General features: G+C 34.6%; 1 protein-coding gene across 1 annotated transcript; it reads left to right on the top strand.

The window, feature by feature from the left end:
- Positions 1-733: 733 nt before the first annotated feature.
- On the top strand, positions 734-17,224 carry LOC105184018 (Biorientation Defective 1). Its single transcript, XM_011142542.3, has 3 exons — positions 734-982; positions 1,370-5,160; positions 16,920-17,224. Exons 1-3 carry the CDS (start codon positions 851-853, stop codon positions 17,020-17,022), a joined length of 4,026 nt encoding a protein of 1,341 aa, XP_011140844.2. The 5' UTR covers positions 734-850; the 3' UTR covers positions 17,023-17,224.
- The last annotated feature ends 5,231 nt before the right edge of the window (positions 17,225-22,455 follow it).

Here is a 22,455-nt window from a genome sequence, read left to right as displayed (position 1 = left end):
CAACCGCTGGGGACGCGAACCACCACTGTCAACAACACGAGTCTAGCGCACTTCCACCAAGCCATATGCTCTCTGAGATTTCACTCATGACAACATCAACGTGATTTTCTTTGATGTTTTTTTTAAAAGTTCAAATATTTCGTCGACTTGCGAGATATTTATAATCGGAGTCTCGTCGCGTTAATTAACATGTGCTCCTCCGAGCGGATCGAATGCTTATCGACGGCCACTGTCAGTGCCACGAGCGAATGTCCGGAACAGACGGGATGCTGAATTGAGGAGCAGGATGAAGGGAACGGGACGCGGGCAACGATATATCATGAGTCTCCAGATATGTCAAATCGTTTATTATAGAGGAGATTTTGATATGGCAACATGTACTCGAAGATTTAATATTTAATACGTACTTTTATTTTTTCTGCTCCTCCCCCCTCCGCCCCTCGCGCTCTTTTAGATCTCCGGGCATAATCTGGTATAGAGATAGCAACTGTGGTTGCAGCACGGACATAAACCGCCTGAAAATGGATGTAGCACGGACTTCCACCACATGCAGATTTTACCACCGAGACCTGAAAGTGGATGTAGCATCCCCTCTCAAAATGGGTGCAGATGGCGTCCTTTCCCAGTGCGGAAAGTCGGTGTCGCACAAAATGTCGTGTTGGCCGCTCTCAGGTTTCTCTCTGGTAACACTATGACAGTTTCCTAAACTGATTATATTTATTGCCAAAAATGATACAATGGCTGTAAGGTACTGTGTGAAATGGTTTTAAGAACAAATATGGCGTATGAATAATAATTGTTTTTGGTTTGTGATGAATAAAATCTGGTATTGTTCTGTGTTTTGAATAATATGGAACTAAGCTTGTCTAACACTTTGTTAGCTGGTGATCCACGTTTGATTGATCATATAGTGGGTGAAGTTAAATCTCAAGGCATCTTCGATCAATTTCGCAAAGAATGTATTGCTGATGTGGATACGAAGGTATGGACAATTTTGAATGCAATAATATTTGTAACGGATTCGAAGTTTTTGTCTAACTTATCAACAATAATTAAAATGTAATGTAATATTATATTAAATGTAAGTAAATTTGAATCATAAGTATTAGTATAAGCTTTTTTGAGTACTCGATAAATGTTTACAGCATAGTAAATATTTATGCAATTATGTAACATTTTACATATATAAAGTTCTTAATGTAGAGTCATTTTATATGTTCCTATTAAATAGTGGCATTCTATATTTAAAAGTTAGATATTAACTGATATTGGAATGCATATCTATTATATATTATTGCATAAGTAGTATTTTAATAAATAGTATATAGCATTATTTTAATAAATAGTATATAGTATTATATATTTTCAGCCAGCATATCAAAATTTAAGGACAAGAGTTGAAGGTTCTGTAAATTCATTTCTTAGTAAACAAACATGGAAGCCAGATTTAAACAAGAATCAGTTCAGAGAAACTTTGCGCAAGCATATACACGATGCGCCATATTTGGATGCTGGTGTAGAACGGATAGTGGATCAAGTAGTGAATCCCAAGGTTTATTCAGTTTTTATGCCACAAATAGAAGATGTAGTTTATAAGTTTTTAGGTATAGAAAGACCAAAAGTAAAGGAGAAAAATGGTGCTTGCGGTCTTAAAGATTTATTACCTAAAGATTTGGATCCAGTCTCACCAGAATCAGATAAGAATAGCTTAAAAGATTTATCTCTTGAATCTTTGGACACAAGTGAAAACTTAAATGAAAAGGAAGATGACAAAATATTCAACGAGCATAAGTTACAAGATCAGGTGCTGTATACTGATAAAGATAATACTGATTCTGAAAATGGTCATGTATCCTCTGAAGAGAAAATATTCAATGAAGCTTGTAAGATTCTTAGTGTGGCTAGTAATATAAATTTAAACATATCTGGTAAGTCAGATGATAAAATAGATGAAGAAGAAGAAGACAGTCCTACTTTCGAGCCAATTGACATTATGAACCTAAATGAATCAAATATGTCCAATGATTCGCATTTGTCAGGAATATCAGAGTTAACAAGTCACAGATCCAAAACTCCAGACTTTTCAAATGAATTGTCACAAGATAATTTTGACTGTAGTAATCAGGATTCTCAGCTCAGCAAAGTCTCATCAGATTCTCGGGTGTCAATTGTAACAGATTTTGGTTCTTCTAATCATGGTTCAGCACCAATATTTGACACATCAAAAGTTGACGAAACAATGAGGGATAAGTACGATGCAAAAAATAACAAAGATGAATTTAGAGCAATTAAAGAATTTGATTCATCTAGGAACAAAATAGCTAAGAATAATTTTGAATTCATTAAATGTAAAGACACTCAAGGATGTAAAGATTTAAAAGATATCAAAAGTACTAAAAGTACATCTAGAGAAAATTCTCATGATGTTACAGACAGTAGTGTTAAAGATAAGTGTGAATATAAAAGTTTGAAAGAAAAGATCAAGGACAGTGAATCTATTAAGTTTAAGAGCACAAAAGAAAAGATCAGCAGTAAGGATGCAAAGCATCCTAAAGATAAAAGTAACGAGAAGAAAAAAACTAGTAGTAATAGTAATATAAAGTATGATAAACATAACAAAAGTAAAATTAAAGAAAAAAATTATCAAATGAAAGATAATTTTGAGAAAGCTAAAGATAATTCGGAAAATGTAAAAGAGAACGCTAATAAATTGAAAGATGAAAAGCTCAAAGAAACAGATAAGAAGGATAATATTAACAAAGAAGCTAAAGATTTGAAGGATCTTTATAAAGAGAAAATTAGAGAACTTAGAGAGAAGAAAGAATTAACAGAGAAAGAGAAGTTAAATAAGGATAAACTTAATAAGGAAACTAAAGATAGAAAGGATTCTTCGAAAGACAGGAAGTCCAGCAGAAAAGAGCACAAACACTCTTCATCGTCATCGTCGAAAAACCTATCTGTGGATTATCATGAAAATAAAAATAGGACGTTAGCAGAGAAAATGGTAAATAGCAAGGATAAAAGGATTGACATAAAGGATAAAGTGAGGCGAGAGGAGAAACGATTGTCGAAAGATAGCAAAAGTAAAACTCATTTCAGTAATAAGATAGATCTATCGGATAAGTTTGAGAAATATGATCTGAAGAAAACTTCTAGAAGCGAGAAGGAAGATAAGACCATAAAAACAGATGTGAAAAAAGATGTTAAAGTGAGTGGCGACAAAATAGATGGTAAGAAGAACACAAAGAATTATTTTCAAAGTAAAACTTCAGATCGGAATGATAAGTTAGATAACAAAAAAGACTCAAAAAACGATAGCCAGCCTAAGGATAAGAAACGTAGAGAAGAAAAAAAACCTAAAATGAAGGATGATCATCCTAGTTTGCGGAAAAATTCGAATGATCGGCGTTCTACCGACAGAGATGGATCAAATGGTTCAAATAGCAAAACTTCGCAATCCAACAATTCATATTCAAATGTAACGAGCCAGAAATCAGGCTCGTCGAGTTTAACGAAGGAAAATCAGGTCGACAACTCTAACAGTGAAACATCCGATAACATCGAGGAAATGCAAGTGAATGACATGAAATTGTCTCATCATTCAAACTATAAATTGTCTCACAAAAGCGGTTTACAATCGATGAGTGACAAAAGTCACTTGAAGATCGAAACCGATGATCACGAAGAAGTGTACGATACACAGGAAGAAGTAGATTTGCATCAGACGAGTTTTCCATCGAAAAAAAGACATATGTACAGTGATGATGATGACAAGTCAACCTCCAATGATATAATTAAAAAACCAAAGTTCGCGAAAAATATACATGAAGCTAAGAAGTTAATGAAAATCAGAAAGCAAATGGAAAAGCAGAAAACCAAAGAAAATAAAACGGAGAAAAAAATAGCGCAAGAAATGGAACAAACTGGTCAGTCACATACAATAAGAGATGATGCTGACAATCTTGCAGGCATGCCGGACGATGAACGTGTTCAAATTATTGAAATTCCTGACGAGGAATATGACGAGCCTTATCCCGAAAAAGAATTTAATTTAATGTTGGATGAAAGATCAATAATAATGTTAGGAGATGAACCATGTGCGAACGATTTTCTTAACAGTCACTATAATAAAAAAGCAACATTGTCCAATATGGAGTTGTGTATAAGAGAATCCTTAAGTGAGATTGTATCGAATATTTCCCTAGGAACAATAGTTACGCAGTCGAATGATTTATATCGACCGACTTCTACTTTTTCATCTGCTGTTTCGACGACATATACCAAAGACACGGAAAATTTGCTGGTATTTAAAGAGGAACTTAAGGATGACTTCAAGGTATATACAAATGATAAGATACAGTCAAAAAGTGCAATTACATGGATAGAAAAATCTTCCGATAGTCCACAAATAAGAGAAACTTCTATTTCACCGAGTCGGGAGAAAGTTACATTTTTGAAAGAATCAGAATTTGCAAATAAAAACGCAAGACGATTAATAGAAGAGAATACGGAAGTATGGGATTATCATCGGAAAAAAATACGATATGATTATGAAGAGGTAGTTCTTAATGATTGTAAAACAGAGATACAAGATAATGAAGAAGCAAAATCGCAAAGTAAAAAGCAAGTAGAAACATTTACACAATCAAAAATTAATACAGATTTACGTAGCGATTGTACAGGAGCTACGTCTTTCGTTAGTGAAGACAACGAGGATTGCCTTTATTTTAAGACCGATAATGAAAAATCTGAGAAATTTTCGAATTTCTTAGAATCTCTAGAACTGGTGGAAAGTTCGTCTTTGGAAGATATAATAGAAAGTTTAGGCGGAAAAGTTGTTTCCTCGGTACCAAAATCCATAGCTTCTACATTTCCCAAACCCAAACGTTCGTCCAGTCCCTTATTAGATATATTAGTGAATAATTCAAATAATAATAATAATGGCCACAAACAGACACTGTCTTCATCTGCCAATGAAGATGTGCATAACGTTAAGAAGAGAAAATTATTCATGGCTAAGAAGTCAAGACTTCCGAGTTTTTGTAATACGCAAGGAATTTCAAATGGTGAAAATTTCGTCATGCCTCTGAGTCCAGACAGTGATGTATCCGCAACGAGCGAGAAAACGGTGTCATCTAATGCAATAAAAGAGGAAAAGAGGTATATATCATATGTTATTGCGAATTTTTTTTGTACGTAGTATTTATTTATACATTGAATATTTTTGAATTTAAATAGTAACATATGTCGCATATGTATATACTTGTTTGTATAATGGTTTAAACACGTTTTTTTTCTGATAAAGTTAGGAACGCATTAAATTACGATTACAAGCTATTGCTCGCACACTTGTGTGGTAATAATTATAAGAGGAATCGAAGTGATAGTACTATACAGCGTGAAAATAAATTGGATCAAGATAATGTGACAAAATGTGTCAATACATCGGAGAGTATTTTTGACTCATCTATGCGGTAGTAATGCTAAAAAAATCTTGTACTTCTAGCATATATGATATTATGACTGCAACAGAGGATTAGGAAAAACGTTCCATTTATAGCATCAACTGCGTACGAAAACGTTCTGTTAATAAATAAAAAAGCCACGGATTAGCCTGGTAAATGATCAAAGAAGATACAGGTTAAATTAAAGCAAACATTTTATCCTGATTTTAACATTATTGAATTTAGAAGGCACAATGGGATTTTATCCCATTTCATTATTCTATAAGAAAAAAAGAAGAAATTTTTAGAAGAAAATTGATAGGAAAGGATATTGAATTTACATTAATTTTTAATAATGATTATTAGATTTCTAATTATCCGGTAAATTTCTAATAAAAGTGCTTTTTATAATCTTAATACCAGAAGTCAATATTATCTTTGGTAATTTAACTGGTTGATTTGTGCTTATTTTACTCATTATTAATGTGTCATATTATGCATATAATGTTATAAATATTAGTTTTTTCTTATATTCTTATATGTCAGATTTTAATTATATTATATACTTATTTTATTGCTTATGCACTTAAAGGTAAATATATTGTTTAGGGATCACCTTCAATGGTGTTGTTGTTGATATACAGGATGGGGGGTTATAAGTTTACAACCCAAAGTGTGAAGGTAGATTAGGTTAAGACAAACATAAAAGTCCCATACCGTTTTGCGAGATTCGCAATAATTATCGAGTTATTAATGACAGAAATCTGAGGAGTGGGAGCGCGCCGACATAGATGATTGGAGAAGTATTGCAGCTACTCAGGCCACAGCGCGGCCCACTCGACTCAGCAACTGTTGGCGACGTGCAGCGAGACATAGGTCCGGCGAGATAAAACAACGAATAGCGGCGCATTGTCTTTCCCCTCGCCACGCACCGGTAACAGTTGCTGGATCGACTGGGCCGTGCTGCGGCCTAAGCAGCTGCAACGTTTCTCCAATCATCTATGCCGGCGCGCTCCCATTCTTCAGATTTCTGTCATTAATAATTCGATAATTACTGCGAATCTCGCAAAACGGTATGGGACTTTTATGTTTGTTTTAACCCAATCTTCACATTTCGGGTTGTAAACTTATAACCCCCCACCTTGTATATTATAGAACTCATCTTCCTGACTAACATTCAAGAAGTTTTATCTTATTTAAGGCTTATTGTTTAGTAAAAAGTTATCAAAAAAAGAAGTTCCATAAATAGAGTTTATTTTTCCGACAGAGTATATGTATATATAAAAAATGTTAAACATTACATATGAGCAGAGGGGAAGGATGGAGCCTCTCCCCGTACATTCTCCTCCCCAAAGAAAAATGTAACCTAATCCAACTTATATATCTTTGCATATGTTTGAGCATTACGTGTTTTAGGGGGATTTCTTCAACAACTTCTAATCATATGACAAAGATGTATAAATAATTTAAATTAAGTTAGATTAGATTTCTAACAGGAGGGTGGAGCCACTCCCCCCTTCATATGTACTGTATAATATTTTTTAAAGCAAATGTCCACAAGTATTACTTCATCAAAAACCATATATTTTTTTTAATTAGGAATTAATAGAATTAGCTATAAAAAGACATGTACTTTTAACAAAATTTTAAGGGGGACTTAAGAATTTTGTAGAAAATATCTGAAAAATATTATTTTTACATCGACAGATGCGTTTTACGCAAAATTTGTCATATATTACTAATTACGAAATGTGATGTTAGAGAAGTTTTATTGCGATCAAAATCAAATCAAATATGTTGCGAATCAAATTAAATATGTTGTTAGGATTTTTAGTTTTTAAAAGACGTGTCGCAATGGTTAATAAGATATTCATGGTTAAATATGAAGTCTATAAATATGGAGAATAGAAAAGCTATGAATTGTATTATTGGTCATTTAATAAACAGCTTTTAATTATGTTCATTTAAATTCAATGGTTTTTTAGGTCGCTGATTATGAATCCGATGTTAAAATTGACCAATTCAAAATGATGAATTTATTGTAACAGACATTTATTAAAGTTATGATATCTGCGTTATATTGAATCCATCATTTTTAATTTATCAATTTTGACGTAGACAAATTCATATTTAGCAATTTAAAAAACTACTAATGGTACTTTTACGGTACAGTGGAATGTTGAGTGTTCTACCTTTCTTCTTTTAGATTTCGAAATTTTTCAAGGACTTTAACAAAAAATATTCTATAAGATCTTAGAACATTAACAAATGCAACAAAAGTGTATACAATTATTAACAATTAATAATTGCAAAAGTTATATAAATAAATAGTCGAAATTAGCATATTTTGAAAAAATGTAGTTCTCATGAACCTTCTATCAAAATCATTACACAATTTTCTTTCATATTCATAAGGAAATATACAGAAGTGTCTTCCAATTTTGATGAGCTTGAAGTATACAGGATGTCTCAGAACTTTGGCACACGGGCTCCGTAAGGACATGGAGCTAAGTGAAAGGAACAAAAAAGTCCTGTACCATAATGTGAAAATCGTAATAGTTTTTTAATTATAACAGCGCAAAGTTAGGCATTTTCCACGCCCAGCGCGGCCTATAGACGCTCCGTGGCAAGCTGTGTGCGTAGGGGCTGAACGATAACGCGGCTCGCGCTGACCGTCGCGCGGCGTCAAAGCGCCAAGACGCCATCGTGACAGTCAGCGCAAGACGCATTATCGCTCAGCCCCTACGCACACAGCTTGCCGCGGAGCGTCTATAGGCCGCGATGGGCGTGGAAAACGCCAAACTTTACGCGGTTATTACTAAAAAACTATTACGATTTTCATATTATGGTACAGGACTTTTTTGTTCCTCTCACTTAGCTCTATGTCCCTACGGAGCCCGTGTCCCAAAGTTCTGAGACACCCTGTATAACTGCAAAATAATATCTCCATATATCATTTATTTTAAAAAATGTTTATTCCTTTGAAGTATACCTTTCTCTGTTCAACAGCTTTTATGAAAATTTGCATATAATGGTTTTTGGTGACGCTGATTATGAATCCGCTATTGTCTATACACAAAAGGAAGAGCTTTGTGGCCATTTAAAACAAAAATAAAAAGTCCAAAAGAATAAAACAAAAAAAAACAAAAAATTATGAAAGCATTAAAAAATAAAAAAAAGCGAAAAGGATAACGACAAAAAACAAAATAAATATCAAAAGGACAAAAGATAAGAGAAATTAAAAAATAACAAACGTAGAAACAAAAATAAAATAAAAAATAATACAAAGATAAAAATTTTCATAAATAGAAATAAATATTTTTAGATTTTTTTTTTAATTTCCGGCATTGGATACTGTTAGTTATTGGATTTCATAAGTTGGCAAAACTGCTCCAATTCCGATAACGGATTCATAATGATCCTGAAAATTTTTATATACCAATTTTCACGGAAATTGAAAATTTTTGAAATTTTGGTTCGTCATAATGGATCCGCCATTATGAATTTCGAAATTCCGTCAGCAGATTCCTAATCAGCGACCCCAAAAATTCATAAATGTAAATTTTAATGAAAAACTTTTTGAATAAAAAAATGAATCTTCAAAGTTTTAAAAAGTATTGTATATATGCAACACTATGCCGTAAAGGGTTAAGTAGATTAATTAAAAAAAGGAATATTTTGAGTATATTTACTATATTTATTTAAAAAATGTTTATTATATATATATTTATTTAGAAAACTTAACAGAGATTAAATTAGGATAAATGTATGTAAGTTTTGTGTCAATATAAGAAATGGAGAGTGATATACAGGGTATCCCATTTTAAATAATAATCCAGCCTAATACCTCGAAAACTAAACCCAGTAGACAAAATGTTTCAGACAAAAGTTGTTTAGCTCGAAGAGGAACATAAGGTGGTGCCATTGATTTGACCTTGGATATTCCTCTGAAGGTCACGTGAAGGTTACCTTCAATTTTCTAAATCTATTTTTCATTACATATTATAGCTCATCTTGAGAGCTTTCCAAAACACTATAACTAAGTTACTTTTCGTTAAGTACTTGTTAAATTATAAAACAAGATCGAGACTGATCCAACCGATTAAGGCAAGATCGCGCGGAACTGATCCAGACGATCCGATCCATGTCAGAATCTAGTTTTTGTGTGAAAGGATTATATTGATCTTAATAAGTGTTCAAATATTTGTCTATTATTATCCACACATAATTGAACTCGATGTTCAAAAATGTCAACTGTCGATAAAAGTATATTTCTTAGAATGTTACGGCAGGTAAGAATTATACGCTCATTTTTTGCCATCAGCCATCATGGATCAGTCCCGGTTGGATGGACCGATTAAGGCAGAAAATGTTGCGTGAGTACAAAGGAATTGAGTAATCCTTTTGGAGATGGTTACTCTGCTGATACTATGGGATATCAGTCTCAAATTTTCGTGGAAGAAAAATTGCATAAAAAGATAAATTTATAAAAAAACTATGATTACTACAAGGATGAGAATATGCAAAGGAGCGCACTGTCGGCGTGAGTGTGTTGAGTTAATCAATTGAGTTATGATGGATGCGTGTTCTGGGAAAAAATAGACGGTTAAGCAACTCACTTTGGGGCCCACGATTAGTAATCAAATTATTCAAATTGCTCATAACCCTAATTTTACATAATCTCGTATTTGGATTAGAAATACATCATCAAAATGATGACGTCAGAGGAATAGCATCAGTTAAAAAGCCTAAAGACTGACTTAAATAAGTATGAATGTCATGAATGTTAGTTATGAAAAGATATCTCGAGTCTTCCACAGTTTTATCATCGAACATTGATTTTGCAGTAATTGAATATCTCAGTTAGACAACGATGATAAACGTATTAAGTAACCAGTAATAAAAATCAGAAATTGATAATTTCGAAACAAGTATGTTTAATCTGAAATCATTGTTACAGATCACTGATTTTGGATAGTCAAATTGAAATCAGAATTGTAACTCAAACTTTTCCAAAAGGCACGTTCGAGTTAACAACTACAATTCAATTTCACTATCCTAATTTTTAAATTTTATATCTACAAATTTTTAGGTTATAATTTTTAGGTTATATATGTAGAAATGGTTATTCAAATGACAATCCACTGTATTGCAACTTTCAAGCCTTATAACTTAACAAGTACTTAATGAAAAGTAACTTGGTTATAGTGTTTTGGAAAGCTTTGGAGATGAGCTATAAGAATATGTAATGAAAAATAGGGGGTCCCATTAAAAAAATTGAAGGTGACCTTCACGTGTGCTTCAGGGAATTATCCAAAGCCAAATTAATGGCACCGTCTTATATCCCCCTTCAAGCCAAACAACTTTTGTCTGAAACATTTTTATCTACTAGATTTAGTTTTCGCGATATTGGGCTGGATCATTAAAAATGGGACACCCTGTATATTTGCGCTTATATTTATGCATTGTACTGTACGTACGCAAACATTTACTAATATGATTAACTTTAATATTTTATTGTTTGAAAATTATTATTTATACAGGTTGTCCCATTTTAACTTTCGCATTAAACAATCTCGAAAACTATGAAAGATATTAAAAAAAGCTAAAACACGTTTTCCATGATTTCGAAGGGGAAAGAGAATGGCATTATCAGTTTTTTTATTTGGAGGGCATTTTCAAGGTCAGTTGAAGGTCAACTTTTAAAATAGAAAGCTCAATTTTTTATTACATCTTCTTTTTCTACCAATTAATTTTAACAACTTTTGTCTGAAATATTTTTTTATTTGCCTAATATTTTTTGAAATATTTAAGAAAAACTTGGTAATTTTTTCAACATTTAATTTACGATATCACGTTAACTATTCGTCGAAAGAAAAAATAGTATCAGACTTTTTTACTTTATTTACTATCAAGAATATATTACTATAATAGTGCCCTAACTTTTGTTAATTTAATAATTTAATTTAATATGTTAATTATTAATTTAATAATTTTGAAATTTCCAAAGGTCAATAAGTTAACAAAAGTTAGGGCATCATTATAGTAATATATTATTGATAGAAAATAAAGTAAAAAAGTCTGATACTATTTTTTCTTTCGATGAATAGTTAACGAGATATAAGTTGAATGTTGAAAAAGTTATCAAGTTTTCCTTAAATATTTCAAAAAGTATTAGGCAAATAAAAAAAATGTTTCAGACAAAAATTATTAATATTAATTGGTAGAAAAAGAAGATATAATAAAAATTGGGCTTTCTATTTTAAAAAATTAAGTTGACCTTCAACTGACCTTGAAAATAAAAGCCCTCCAAGTAAAAAACTGATAATGCCATTCTCTTTCCCCTTCGAAATCATGGAAAACGTGTTTTAGCTTTTTTTAATATCTCATAGTTTTCGAGATTTTTTGATGCGAAAGTTAAAATGGGACAACAGTATGTATATACAGGGTGTTTAGTTTTAATCTCCCCAGGCAAATATATCGAAAAATATTGAAGATACGGAAAAACGTTTCAGACAAAAGTTGTTTGGTTCGAAGGGGAACATAAGATGGTGTCATTGGTTTAACCTTGATGTGCCAAGGTCACGTGGAGTTACACTTTGTTTTTTTAAATAGAATCACATCTTCCACTGCACATTCTTGTAGCTTACCTCGAGAGCTTTCCAAAACACAATAATGAAGCCTTTTTTTAGCCAGTACTTTTCGAGTTACGGAGCTTGAAAGTTACAATTCTACTGGGCATTAGCATTACCCAAGATGCACCGGCCAGTGAAGGCAAGACACTGATCCAGCCAATGAAGGCAAGACTGATTGACTCTGTAGGATCATATCGAAGTCACATTGAATGTATACATATTTTTTATCTACAGCTGCTCAAATGTACCACCATTCTGTTGGATACATAATTGCAACCGTTTTTCGAATGCACCGACTGTTTTTCTGAGTACGTTGGCTGGTATACTTCTACATGCTCGTTTAATGCGGTCCTTTAGGTCTTCAGCTGTGATATATGCGGTCTGGTAAATAGCATTTTTTATATTTTATCATAATATTTCATTACCAATGATAGTAAGAATTATTTTGTAAGGACAAATAAATATTTTAATTTTGGTTTGACGGAGGGTACAATCTCATCTTATTTCGTATACGAGACCGTTCCTGCGGCAGAGTGTCTCGCGCGTGATCGGTGGCTCGGCCGCCGCGCTTTGAGAAGTAGTGGGAGAAGCACAGGCGTTGCCTTTGAAATCGACTCGCTGTGCTCAATTCATTCCTAGCATCTCCAGCAAAGCACTGTTGTAGACTGCTACCACAATACACTTTCATTAGGCTCCTATTCAGCTGATTGTTTTTAGTTAAAATCGACTCGAGTTGGATCTTATTACGACGATTTGTTCGATACGTTTGGTTATTAATGTATTAAGTAAGTATTAAGTAAACTTATTTTATTCTTTTTCGTTAATTGTGTCATTATCAGCATGGCAGATTACATATCTTCAGAAATTGTTGATATGATTGGTATTTATTATGTCGCTGATAATAATGCTAGAGAAGCAGCTCGTCAATATTGAGATAGGTATCCAGATAGACATCCCGATCATAAAGCAATTTTGCGTTTAATAGCTAGAGCGCGTACGGGATAGATAAAACGCAAACGTTGTAAAAAACCATTAAATAACGACGATGCTATTATCGTAACTACATTAGCAATACATTAGCAGTTATATTAATATTAATAACGAATCCGCACATTAATCAACGTCAGATTAGTCGTGAATTAAATGTGTCCTGCGACTTTAAATAAAATTTTACATGGGAATTACATTCATCTTTATCACATTTCACTTAATCAGGAGCTTTCTGATAATGATAAAGTTCTTCATGTCGCATTCTGCAGATGGGCTGTAGCTCAAATTCAGCTCGATCCCACATTTTTTTCTCGTGTTATGTTTAGCGACGAAGATATATTTGAGAGCAGTGGCATACTGAATCGGCATAATAGCCATTATTATTCTGATATCAATCCCCACTAGGTTCGTCATGTAGACAATCAGCATCGGTGGGAGGTGATAGTTTGGTGTGGTATTTTAGATAGTCATATTGTTGGACCCCACTTTTTTGATAACAATGTTAGTTAGTTAGTTAAATAAATATGTATACATTCAATGTGACTTCGACGTGATCCTATAGAGTCTTCCTATAGAGTCAATCAGTCTTGCCTTCACTGGCTGAATCAGGGTCTTGCTTTCACTGGCCGGATCAATTTTGGGTTTTGCCTTCATTGGCCGATGCACCTTGGGTAATGCTAATGCCCGGTAGAATTGTAACTTCCAAGCTCCACAACTCGAAAAATACTGGTTAAAAAAGGTTTCATTATTGTATTTTGAAAAGCTCTCGAAGTAAGCTACAAGAATATGCAGTGGAAAATAGGTGATTCTATTTAAAAAAACAAAGTGTAACTCCACGTGATCTTGGCACGTTCACTCAAGGTCAAACCAATGACACTATCTTATGTCCCCTTTCGAACCAAACAACTTTTGTCTGAAATGTTTTTCCGTATCTTCCATATTTTTCGACATATTTGCCTGAGGCGATTAAAACTAAACACCCTGTTTATTGTAGTTTCGGCATTTTTTGTATGAGAATTTTTTTTTTAGAAAATCTTTCCCAAAATATTTTCTATAAGAAATAGAATATCTTATACATATAACTTATTTTAATTAAAATACATTTTAAAAAAATACATTATTTTAATTAAAATACATTGAAACGTTTTTTTTTCGTATAAAATTATTCCGAAAAAGATAAATTACCTAGTCATTGGTAAACACTTCACAATATTTTTCATTTGAGAAATTAAAGAACAGTTAAGCATTATGATGATTGACTATTTTCCTTTATTCTTCAAAGTCCTAAAAAAGAAATGTGTTGTAACCTTTATACTACAGTCTACAAATATTCTGTTTTTATTCATTATAAATCCTTTTGTATTTATTTTGTTCCTATTTATTTGTTTCCACTACATCTATTTCTATCCTTAAAATGTACAGATAAAATATATTAATGTTAATGTTCATTCAAATATTATTGAATGTATTCGCTACCATCGTTTGTCTGACAAACTGCCTGCTATAGCTCAACTACATTTTTAATTTTTTATGCCATAGAATAAGACTGATTCCATATGATATGATAAACGTAGGCGTATCATAATGTTAGCCGGATATAATACCAAAATACAAATTCAGACATATAGTGCGACGCTATTTTCCAAGCGCCGGCAAATTTCCGTCGGTCCACTATGCCACAGTCGCTAATGCGCGAGACCACAAAGTATTATTGTTGGGCGCCACACGGACAGTCGCATCGCTCACCAACGCTAATCGCCAAGCTCGTGACCGCGACGCGGGAATCCGACGAGACCGGTAGCTCCTTGAGATTTAAAGTCGGGAGACGGGATGGGTTCGATCGGAAATCGGGACAGTTTGAAGAAAGATAACGAACGGTGTTCTAAATATCGAGGTCACAATTTATTATTTCGGGAATCGGCACGCTCCGAAACCCTGCGGGACGATACAATTTTTCCCTGCGCTTTCTCGCGAGATCGATACCGCTCTACGCAACGGAACCCACTTTTGAACGGGACGCAAACACCGGAACACCGAAAATATGCAGGTGGACGGCCTTACAGTATGCGGGAACCTCCCGGCGGCGTGGTCCTGGACGGTCGTCGGGCGGGTCGCTCCCTTCGCTGGGTCGGTCACAGCCGGCGGTCATCGCTTCGTGCTTCCTTTTTCCCGCCTTCGTTCGGCCCTCGGCATCGCACGGTACACCTCGTTGCCTCCGGTAGCGATCGGAACACTAAACAAAATCTCTGTTGCGAGCGGAACACAAAATTTTGTCCCCTTATCGAGCGGAAAAACGAGTCTAGTTTTACGTGACGAAATCCGATCTGCTTCTTTCGCACGAAAAACGGAATCTCAATCTAATCTATTCTTCTCGCACGAAAAACAGAATTTCTTCCTTCCTTTCTTTCTTTTGTCTCTCCGTTTCGGGAGGGGTTCCTCTCTCCCCGTTCCTCGCTCTTCCGACTGAACGGGAATCCTCTCGTGAATCGCTGTTGTCGATCCGCGTAATATATGCTCTCTCTCTCTCTCTGTCTCTCTCTCTCTCTCTCTCTCTCTCTCTCTGTCTCTCTTTCTCTCTTTCTCTCTCTCTCTGTCTCGCTCTGTGTTCCGCGAGCATTGTCTTCGGGTCCGTCTAGACATTGTTTTTCTTCGGCGAGCGGGCCACGCGCCGTGGTCGTGGTCGACGGTATCACACCTCGCTCCTTCCGTCTCCGTCTAGGCTTTGTCTAGCAACAAACACGGCAGCAATAACCTCTTTCGGGACGACATATAATTTTATAATAAGAGACGATAATCGAGAGCAATCACCTGATCGTGCCGTGCCAGTCGATGAGCGACGTTCTCCACGTCCTTCCTGCTCCTCCTGTCCTGCTGGTCGGCTCGGGAGGTCCAGGGGCACAAAATCGTGGGACGCGAGACCGTCTCACCTGCACGCTCTTAACATTAATTGATTTTGCTCCAATTATTATGATGTTTCGAGGAGTCAATTCGAACTCCCTATGTACCGCGCGAAGAATTCTGCCCTCCCCCCGCGTCGCGACCGAGGTCTCGCCTCCTCGTGACGGGCGCCCCCGCGGCTGCCACGTCACAATAGAAAAAAGGGAGAAAAAAGAAATATGTGATATAACTAATGTCATATTGCTCAATATCAATATGCATACATTTTTCATATTATATAGAGTTTATCAACATATGAATATCTGAACAAAATATTCTACTAGAGTAAGATCTAATCAGCCGTTCTGAGCAGAAAATTATGATATTTTTGTAATAGTTTCATAGTAGCTTTTTCGGAAATATTCGGTTTTATACCAGCTCGCGATCAAACTGTGACCCATGTCAACTATCATCACTGTGACACGTATATAAAAAGGGGTAAGTGACAGAGAGAGAGGGAGGAGGAGGGAGGGAGGGAAAAAGGGAGAAATAGGAAAGGTGAACGAGGGAGGGAGGGAGAAAGAGAGAAGGAAATAATATTTTTAAAGAGTATTTACTATACATCAAAGTATTGTGTCAATATATTATACAATGTATATTATATAATTAAAGTAGATATGTGTAAGCCTAATATTAGCTAGTCGAACTGAATTATTCGAAATGCCGTAACGTTCTTTTTACTAAAAATTAATACCATCTTGTCTTAATCGGTAATATATATTCTGTTCAGATATTCATATGTACATGATACAGCTGATTTATACAAATTTTGTTTGTTTATATAAACATAAATACAAAATTTATCATATGTATGGTAGCGAACATGTTAAAGAAAGTTAAGTTAAATTTAAGTTAAGTTAAAGTTAATTTGATCACAGTGTAATTTTTTAAATGTTCTGCCTTAAAATTGCAGCCGAAATAGGAGCAGTCAACGATACTCGAGTGATGACTTGTATAAACCACGCCCATTATTTTCAAGTTCTTCTCGTCGAAGCAGACGATCTAATCAAGTATAGCTAGTGCTACATGGATTCAGATGTTGAATAAATTTATACATTGTACAATTTTAAAATATACTTTCCTGTCTTGCTGCGTAATATTAGCATAAATAAGCATGTGTTGACTTATTATATATGTAATGTTTGTACTAATGTTATATAAAGTACTAATTTATCATGGAATTATAACAATAAGTATACATCAAATTTTATGTTTAAATTTTATCTTTTAAATATTTACTTACACAATTTAATACTTCATTAAGTAATAAGTACATATCTACTTGTATGTGCGTATGTATATGCGTGCACATACGTACATATGTATGTATGCATCTATTTATGTATATATGTGTATATGTATATATGTATATATGTAAGTACGTATATATGTACGTATGTATAGTTGTACATGTATACTACGCGCATAAAAAGGCATATTAATATATATGCATTCAATACAATTTTTAAGTTATTAAAATTTCGAAATGGCGGTTTTAATGTAATGAAAAAAACATTCCAACGTAATTGTTTTCGCATATGAATTAAAACTAAAAATCATAAAAAAGGTTTTGTATTTATTTTTACAAAAATATAAATTAAAACCTATTAAAACAATCTTTAACATACATGCATGGACACATATATACACGTTAGGTATACATATTAAATTCGGTGCCTTTTTGTACAAAATTGCAAATTTATTTATTAAGAAATTATAATAAACTCAATAATTAAAATAGTTGCTGTTGGTGCCGGTGATTATCTAGCGTGTAATTATATAAAGATAGAGACTATTCTTTGATTCCAATAATTTTGAAATATATTATCATGGTCGTCGCCATAAGTAATGTCGTGAAGGTCTCGGTATTGAAACTAAAAATTTTAATATATTTACTATTTAACATAAATATAAGATTTCTTAAATTGTCTTCTTAAATAACTTTTCAATAGATAACAAGAGCCATAGAAAGGAAGAAAAAGAGGGATAAGAAGAAGGAAGAAGGGTGGAAGGGTTAAAACACTTTTTCCCTTTCCTTTTTTCTTTTTTCTGTCCCCCTTTCTTTCTCTTTCTCTATCCCTTTTCCATCCTGCCCCATCCACCCTTCTTCCTTCTTCTTATCCCTCTTTTTCTTCCTTTCTATGGCTCTTGTTATCTATTGAAAATTTCTTTCTTTCTTCCTTTCTTCCTTTCTTGTTATCTATTGAAAAGTTTATTTAAGAAGACAATTTAAAAAATCTTATAGTTATGTTAAGCAGTAAATATATTAAAATTTTTAATTTCAATACCGAAAAGCTGTGTTTATGTATATATATATATATATATATACACAAGTATATGTATACATTTATAAATAGGATAAAAGAAAGAGTATAGGCCAGGGAAGTTTCACATCTGTTCCAGTATTTTACCGTAGAGTCCTAATCTAAAGGAGCATAAATAATCTAAATACAAATAATCTAAGCACTAATAATCTAAAGGAGCGTTTTCTTTTTCGTGGTTCCCATAGTTGATATATTGGGCGCGCAACAGGCAGCTAATCGCTTGTAAACAAGATAATCTCTGTATATCTAACACAATAAATAAAAAACATAAAGAAAGAACGATATTGCCCGGAATATCGATAGGTGTTAATGTAACATATATGAAATTACCGAAAACAAAACATTGGCGGTATAACTCGAATGTTTGGAAATATAATATACAAGAAAACATAAAAACGTTTTAAGGATATGCGTATTATGCAGTTATGAATATTGTTGTCAGGTTTATAATAAAAACAATGATCCATATTCAGAACATGCTTATAACTATGTTAATGCGCTGTTAACTAATCAGAAGGCATATTGCGTGGCTTTTCATTGGTTAACAGCGCGCTGACATAGTTATAAGCGTGTTCTGAATATCGTCTCTAGATTTTTATATTAAATCGTAAAATGTATATGTGTGTGCATGTGTACATGCGTGCGTTGCGTGTATGTATGCGCATGCGCACGTGTGTCTGTGTAAGTACGTGCGTGCGTGCTCATCTATGTGTTTACTTTAATCCTTTGAAACATGATAGGATCCCACCTTTTCTTTTTTCATTTTTAATTATTTAAGCTATCTTTTTAATACTAATTTTAAACTGTCGCAGTCATTGATATAATCAAAGTGTTTCTTCTGGATGGATACCGTGTCGTAATTCAGCTTTGTGCCGACGTTTCGCAAACATTGCAGCTGACATCATCAAAGCTAGGAGCTCCGATATTGAGTTGTCCTGGTTTGTACGAGATATATCCAGAAAGTAAAAAATATAAGGGCTGTGTAGGGATTTTTTTGTTGCAAAGTTGGCACCCGTGACATGTAGAGGGGTTCGTAACGGTCAAAATAAGCCATCGAGCGCCTCAGTCAGTTACGAAATGTCGCAGCAGTCTAATACGTCAATCAGTGCATCCGCCGTTCGCTCCACCTACAGCAGGTGTGAGATTCGTTCCAGTCATTCGGTTCCTCACTTTGCGTAACGAATCGGCGGCCAGTATCCATCGCCAGCTCGTGGAAACTCTTGAGTCAAAAAGACAGTCTCTGCAGTGGCGCCATACCCATTCTCCATCCTCCAAAAAATTCAAAGTTCAATCTTCAGAGAGGAAAATCATGACATCCGTGTTTTGGGACCGGAAAGGGCTTTTGTTGGTCGATTTCATGCCCAAAGGGACCACCATCAATGCTGCTGCATATTGTGAGATCCTAAAGAAGTTGAGAAAAAAAATCAAAGACAAAAGGAGGGGAATGCTGACTTGTGGTGCGTCCCTCCTTCAACGCCAGACCCCATACCGCCCGGCTCACTTAAGACCTGCTCGTGTCGTTTGGATGGGACATTGTGACTCACCCACCCTACTCCCCTGACCTGGCACCCTCGGATTACCATCTTTTCAATAAATTGAAGGAGTTCTTGGATGAACAGCGCTTTTCGAACGATGAGGAGGTCATGCAGACTGTGACAAAGTGGCTTCAGGAGGTGGGGCGAACGGTATACGACGAGGGTATACAAAAGCTGGTGCCCAGGCTTCAAAAGTGCATTAACCTCAACGGCGATTATGTGGAGAAATAATAACATATTTTGGCACATACCATGTAAATTTCAATAAAATATATTCATTTTTCGATTTTAAACAATTGTTGTATTCTTACTTTCTGGATGTACCTTGTAGTTGTCCTTATATACTCTCCCATTCTTCTAAGTGGGGGTTGGGAGAAATGGGCCAGCTGGCCAATTAATATAATTGGTCGAAACATTTCCCCCACCCCGTTTCCCATTTCTCTTAACCCCCACTTAGAAGAATGGGAGAGTATATAAAGACAACCACGTATGAGTGGCGTTGGAGTATTTATTGTATGCACAGAGCCATCTATTGAAGAAGAAGGAGATAAGGACAACCATAAATCAGGACAACTCAATATCGGAATCGTGATGATGTTAGCTGCAATGTTTGCGAAACGTCAGCACAAAGCTGAATTACGACATGGTATCCATCCGGAAGAAACACACTTTGATTGCTATTTTTTTAATATATTCGTCCGAATTTTTTTCACTTCTAAAATATGTTAGATATTGATATACGTGTTAAAAATGTAAAATGTCAATTTTTTTTAAATTGAAGCATCCTATAAATAAACAAATTGCATAAAATTATATATTTTTCAGTAAAAATGCATTTAACGGGTTAGTCTATAAAAACAGTCGTAACGAAACTTGGTCATTTTACGTTTTTGAGGTCGCTGATTACGAACTTGTTATCAGATTTCCGAAATTCAAAATGCCGGATCCAATAGGCGGAACAAAAATGTTCAAAATCCTTCGATTTTGACAGAAATAAGTACATGGAGGATTTTGGGTCGCTGATCACGAATTTATCAGATTTCCGAAATTAAAATCCTAATAATATCATCAAAGTTAGCCATTTGGAGTCGCCATATTGGATTTGCCATTTTGAATTTTTTAATTTCAATTCTGTATTTGTCATTTATGATCGGAAAAACATATATATACCGAGTTTGGTACATATCCATAATATCATATCAATGTTAGCCATTTGAAGTCGCCATATGGAATCCTCCATTTTGAATTTTAAAATCTTGACTCCAGATTCGTAATCAGCGACTCAAAAAACCGCTATATACATAATCAGTTTTTTTTATTATTGCATAGAAACATTCGTACTTCAAAGAATTAAATAAATGAAAGAGAAACTTAATGCAATAAACAGCATATCTTTAACAAATTCTCTACAAATATTTTAATACTTGTAAGTAGAAAATATTGGGTCTGGGAAAAAGTTAGTGGTGTTTTTTTAGTAAAATTCAACTGGTTTTCTTATAGTGTGAAAATGAATTTATTTAAACCAAATATGCTCCATTATTATCGACAATGTTTCGCCATTTTACGGGTAGAGCCATGATGCCATCAGTGAAAAACTTCTGTGGTTGAAAAACTGAATCAAGTGGTTTTCACAGGCTTCTTTTGAAACCAGTTTAATTCCATTGAGAGAGTTCTGCAGAGATCGGAACAAGTGATAGTCAGAGGGTGCTATGTCTGGACTATACGATGGATGCATCAAAACTTCCCAACCAAGCTCTCACAATTTTTGACGGGTCATCAAAGAAGTGTGTGATCGGGCGTTGTCATGATGGAAGACAACACCTTTCCTATTATTCAATTCGGGTCGTTTTCTTTCAATTGCTTGGCGTAATCTCTCTAGTTGTCCACAGTAGAGTTGAGAATCAATCGTCTGACCAACTGGAAGTAGCTCATGGTGGACGATTCCCTTCCAGTCCCACCAAACACACAGCATCACTTTTTTCGGCGTCAATCCTGGCTTCACGAACGCTTGTGACGGTTCACCATCCCTTATCCACGATCTTTTACGCTTCCGATTGTCGTACGTGATCCATTTTTCATTACCGGTTATGACACGTTTCAGAAATGGCTCGATTTCATTGCGTTTCAGCAGCGCATCGCAGATGTTAATTTGGTCTATCATGTTTCTCGCGCTCAACTCATGAGGAGTTGAGCGCGAGAAACATACATCGAGCTTCTTTTTGTAGCTAGCTTTGTGTAAATGGTTCAAAACAGTTTTGTGGTCAATGCCTTACTGTCATTGTAGATCACGTTTTAAGGCTCATCTACAATGGCTGCAAGAATAAGGTTCTAAGCGTAAGCAGAAAAGGCTCGTTTACATTGGCTGCGTTCCGATATTCACTGCCAGTATTGAAAATATATACTTTATGTCACATATATTATAGATTTTCAATACTGGCAGTGAATATCGGAACGCAGCCATTAGCTGTAAGAGTAAAGCCCCTTGCACAATGCCAGGCAATAAGAATAAAATTAGACCAATCACAATAGATTATTCTTGTAATAGTCGATTGTGATTGGTCTATTTTTATTCTTATTGCTTGTTGCCTGG

Source organism: Harpegnathos saltator, unplaced genomic scaffold (assembly GCF_003227715.2).
Source record: "Harpegnathos saltator strain DR-91 unplaced genomic scaffold, Hsal_v8.6 scaffold720, whole genome shotgun sequence".
Taxonomy (NCBI): Eukaryota; Metazoa; Arthropoda; class Insecta; order Hymenoptera; family Formicidae; genus Harpegnathos; species Harpegnathos saltator.
This window is presented reverse-complemented; position numbering and strand designations above follow the sequence as displayed.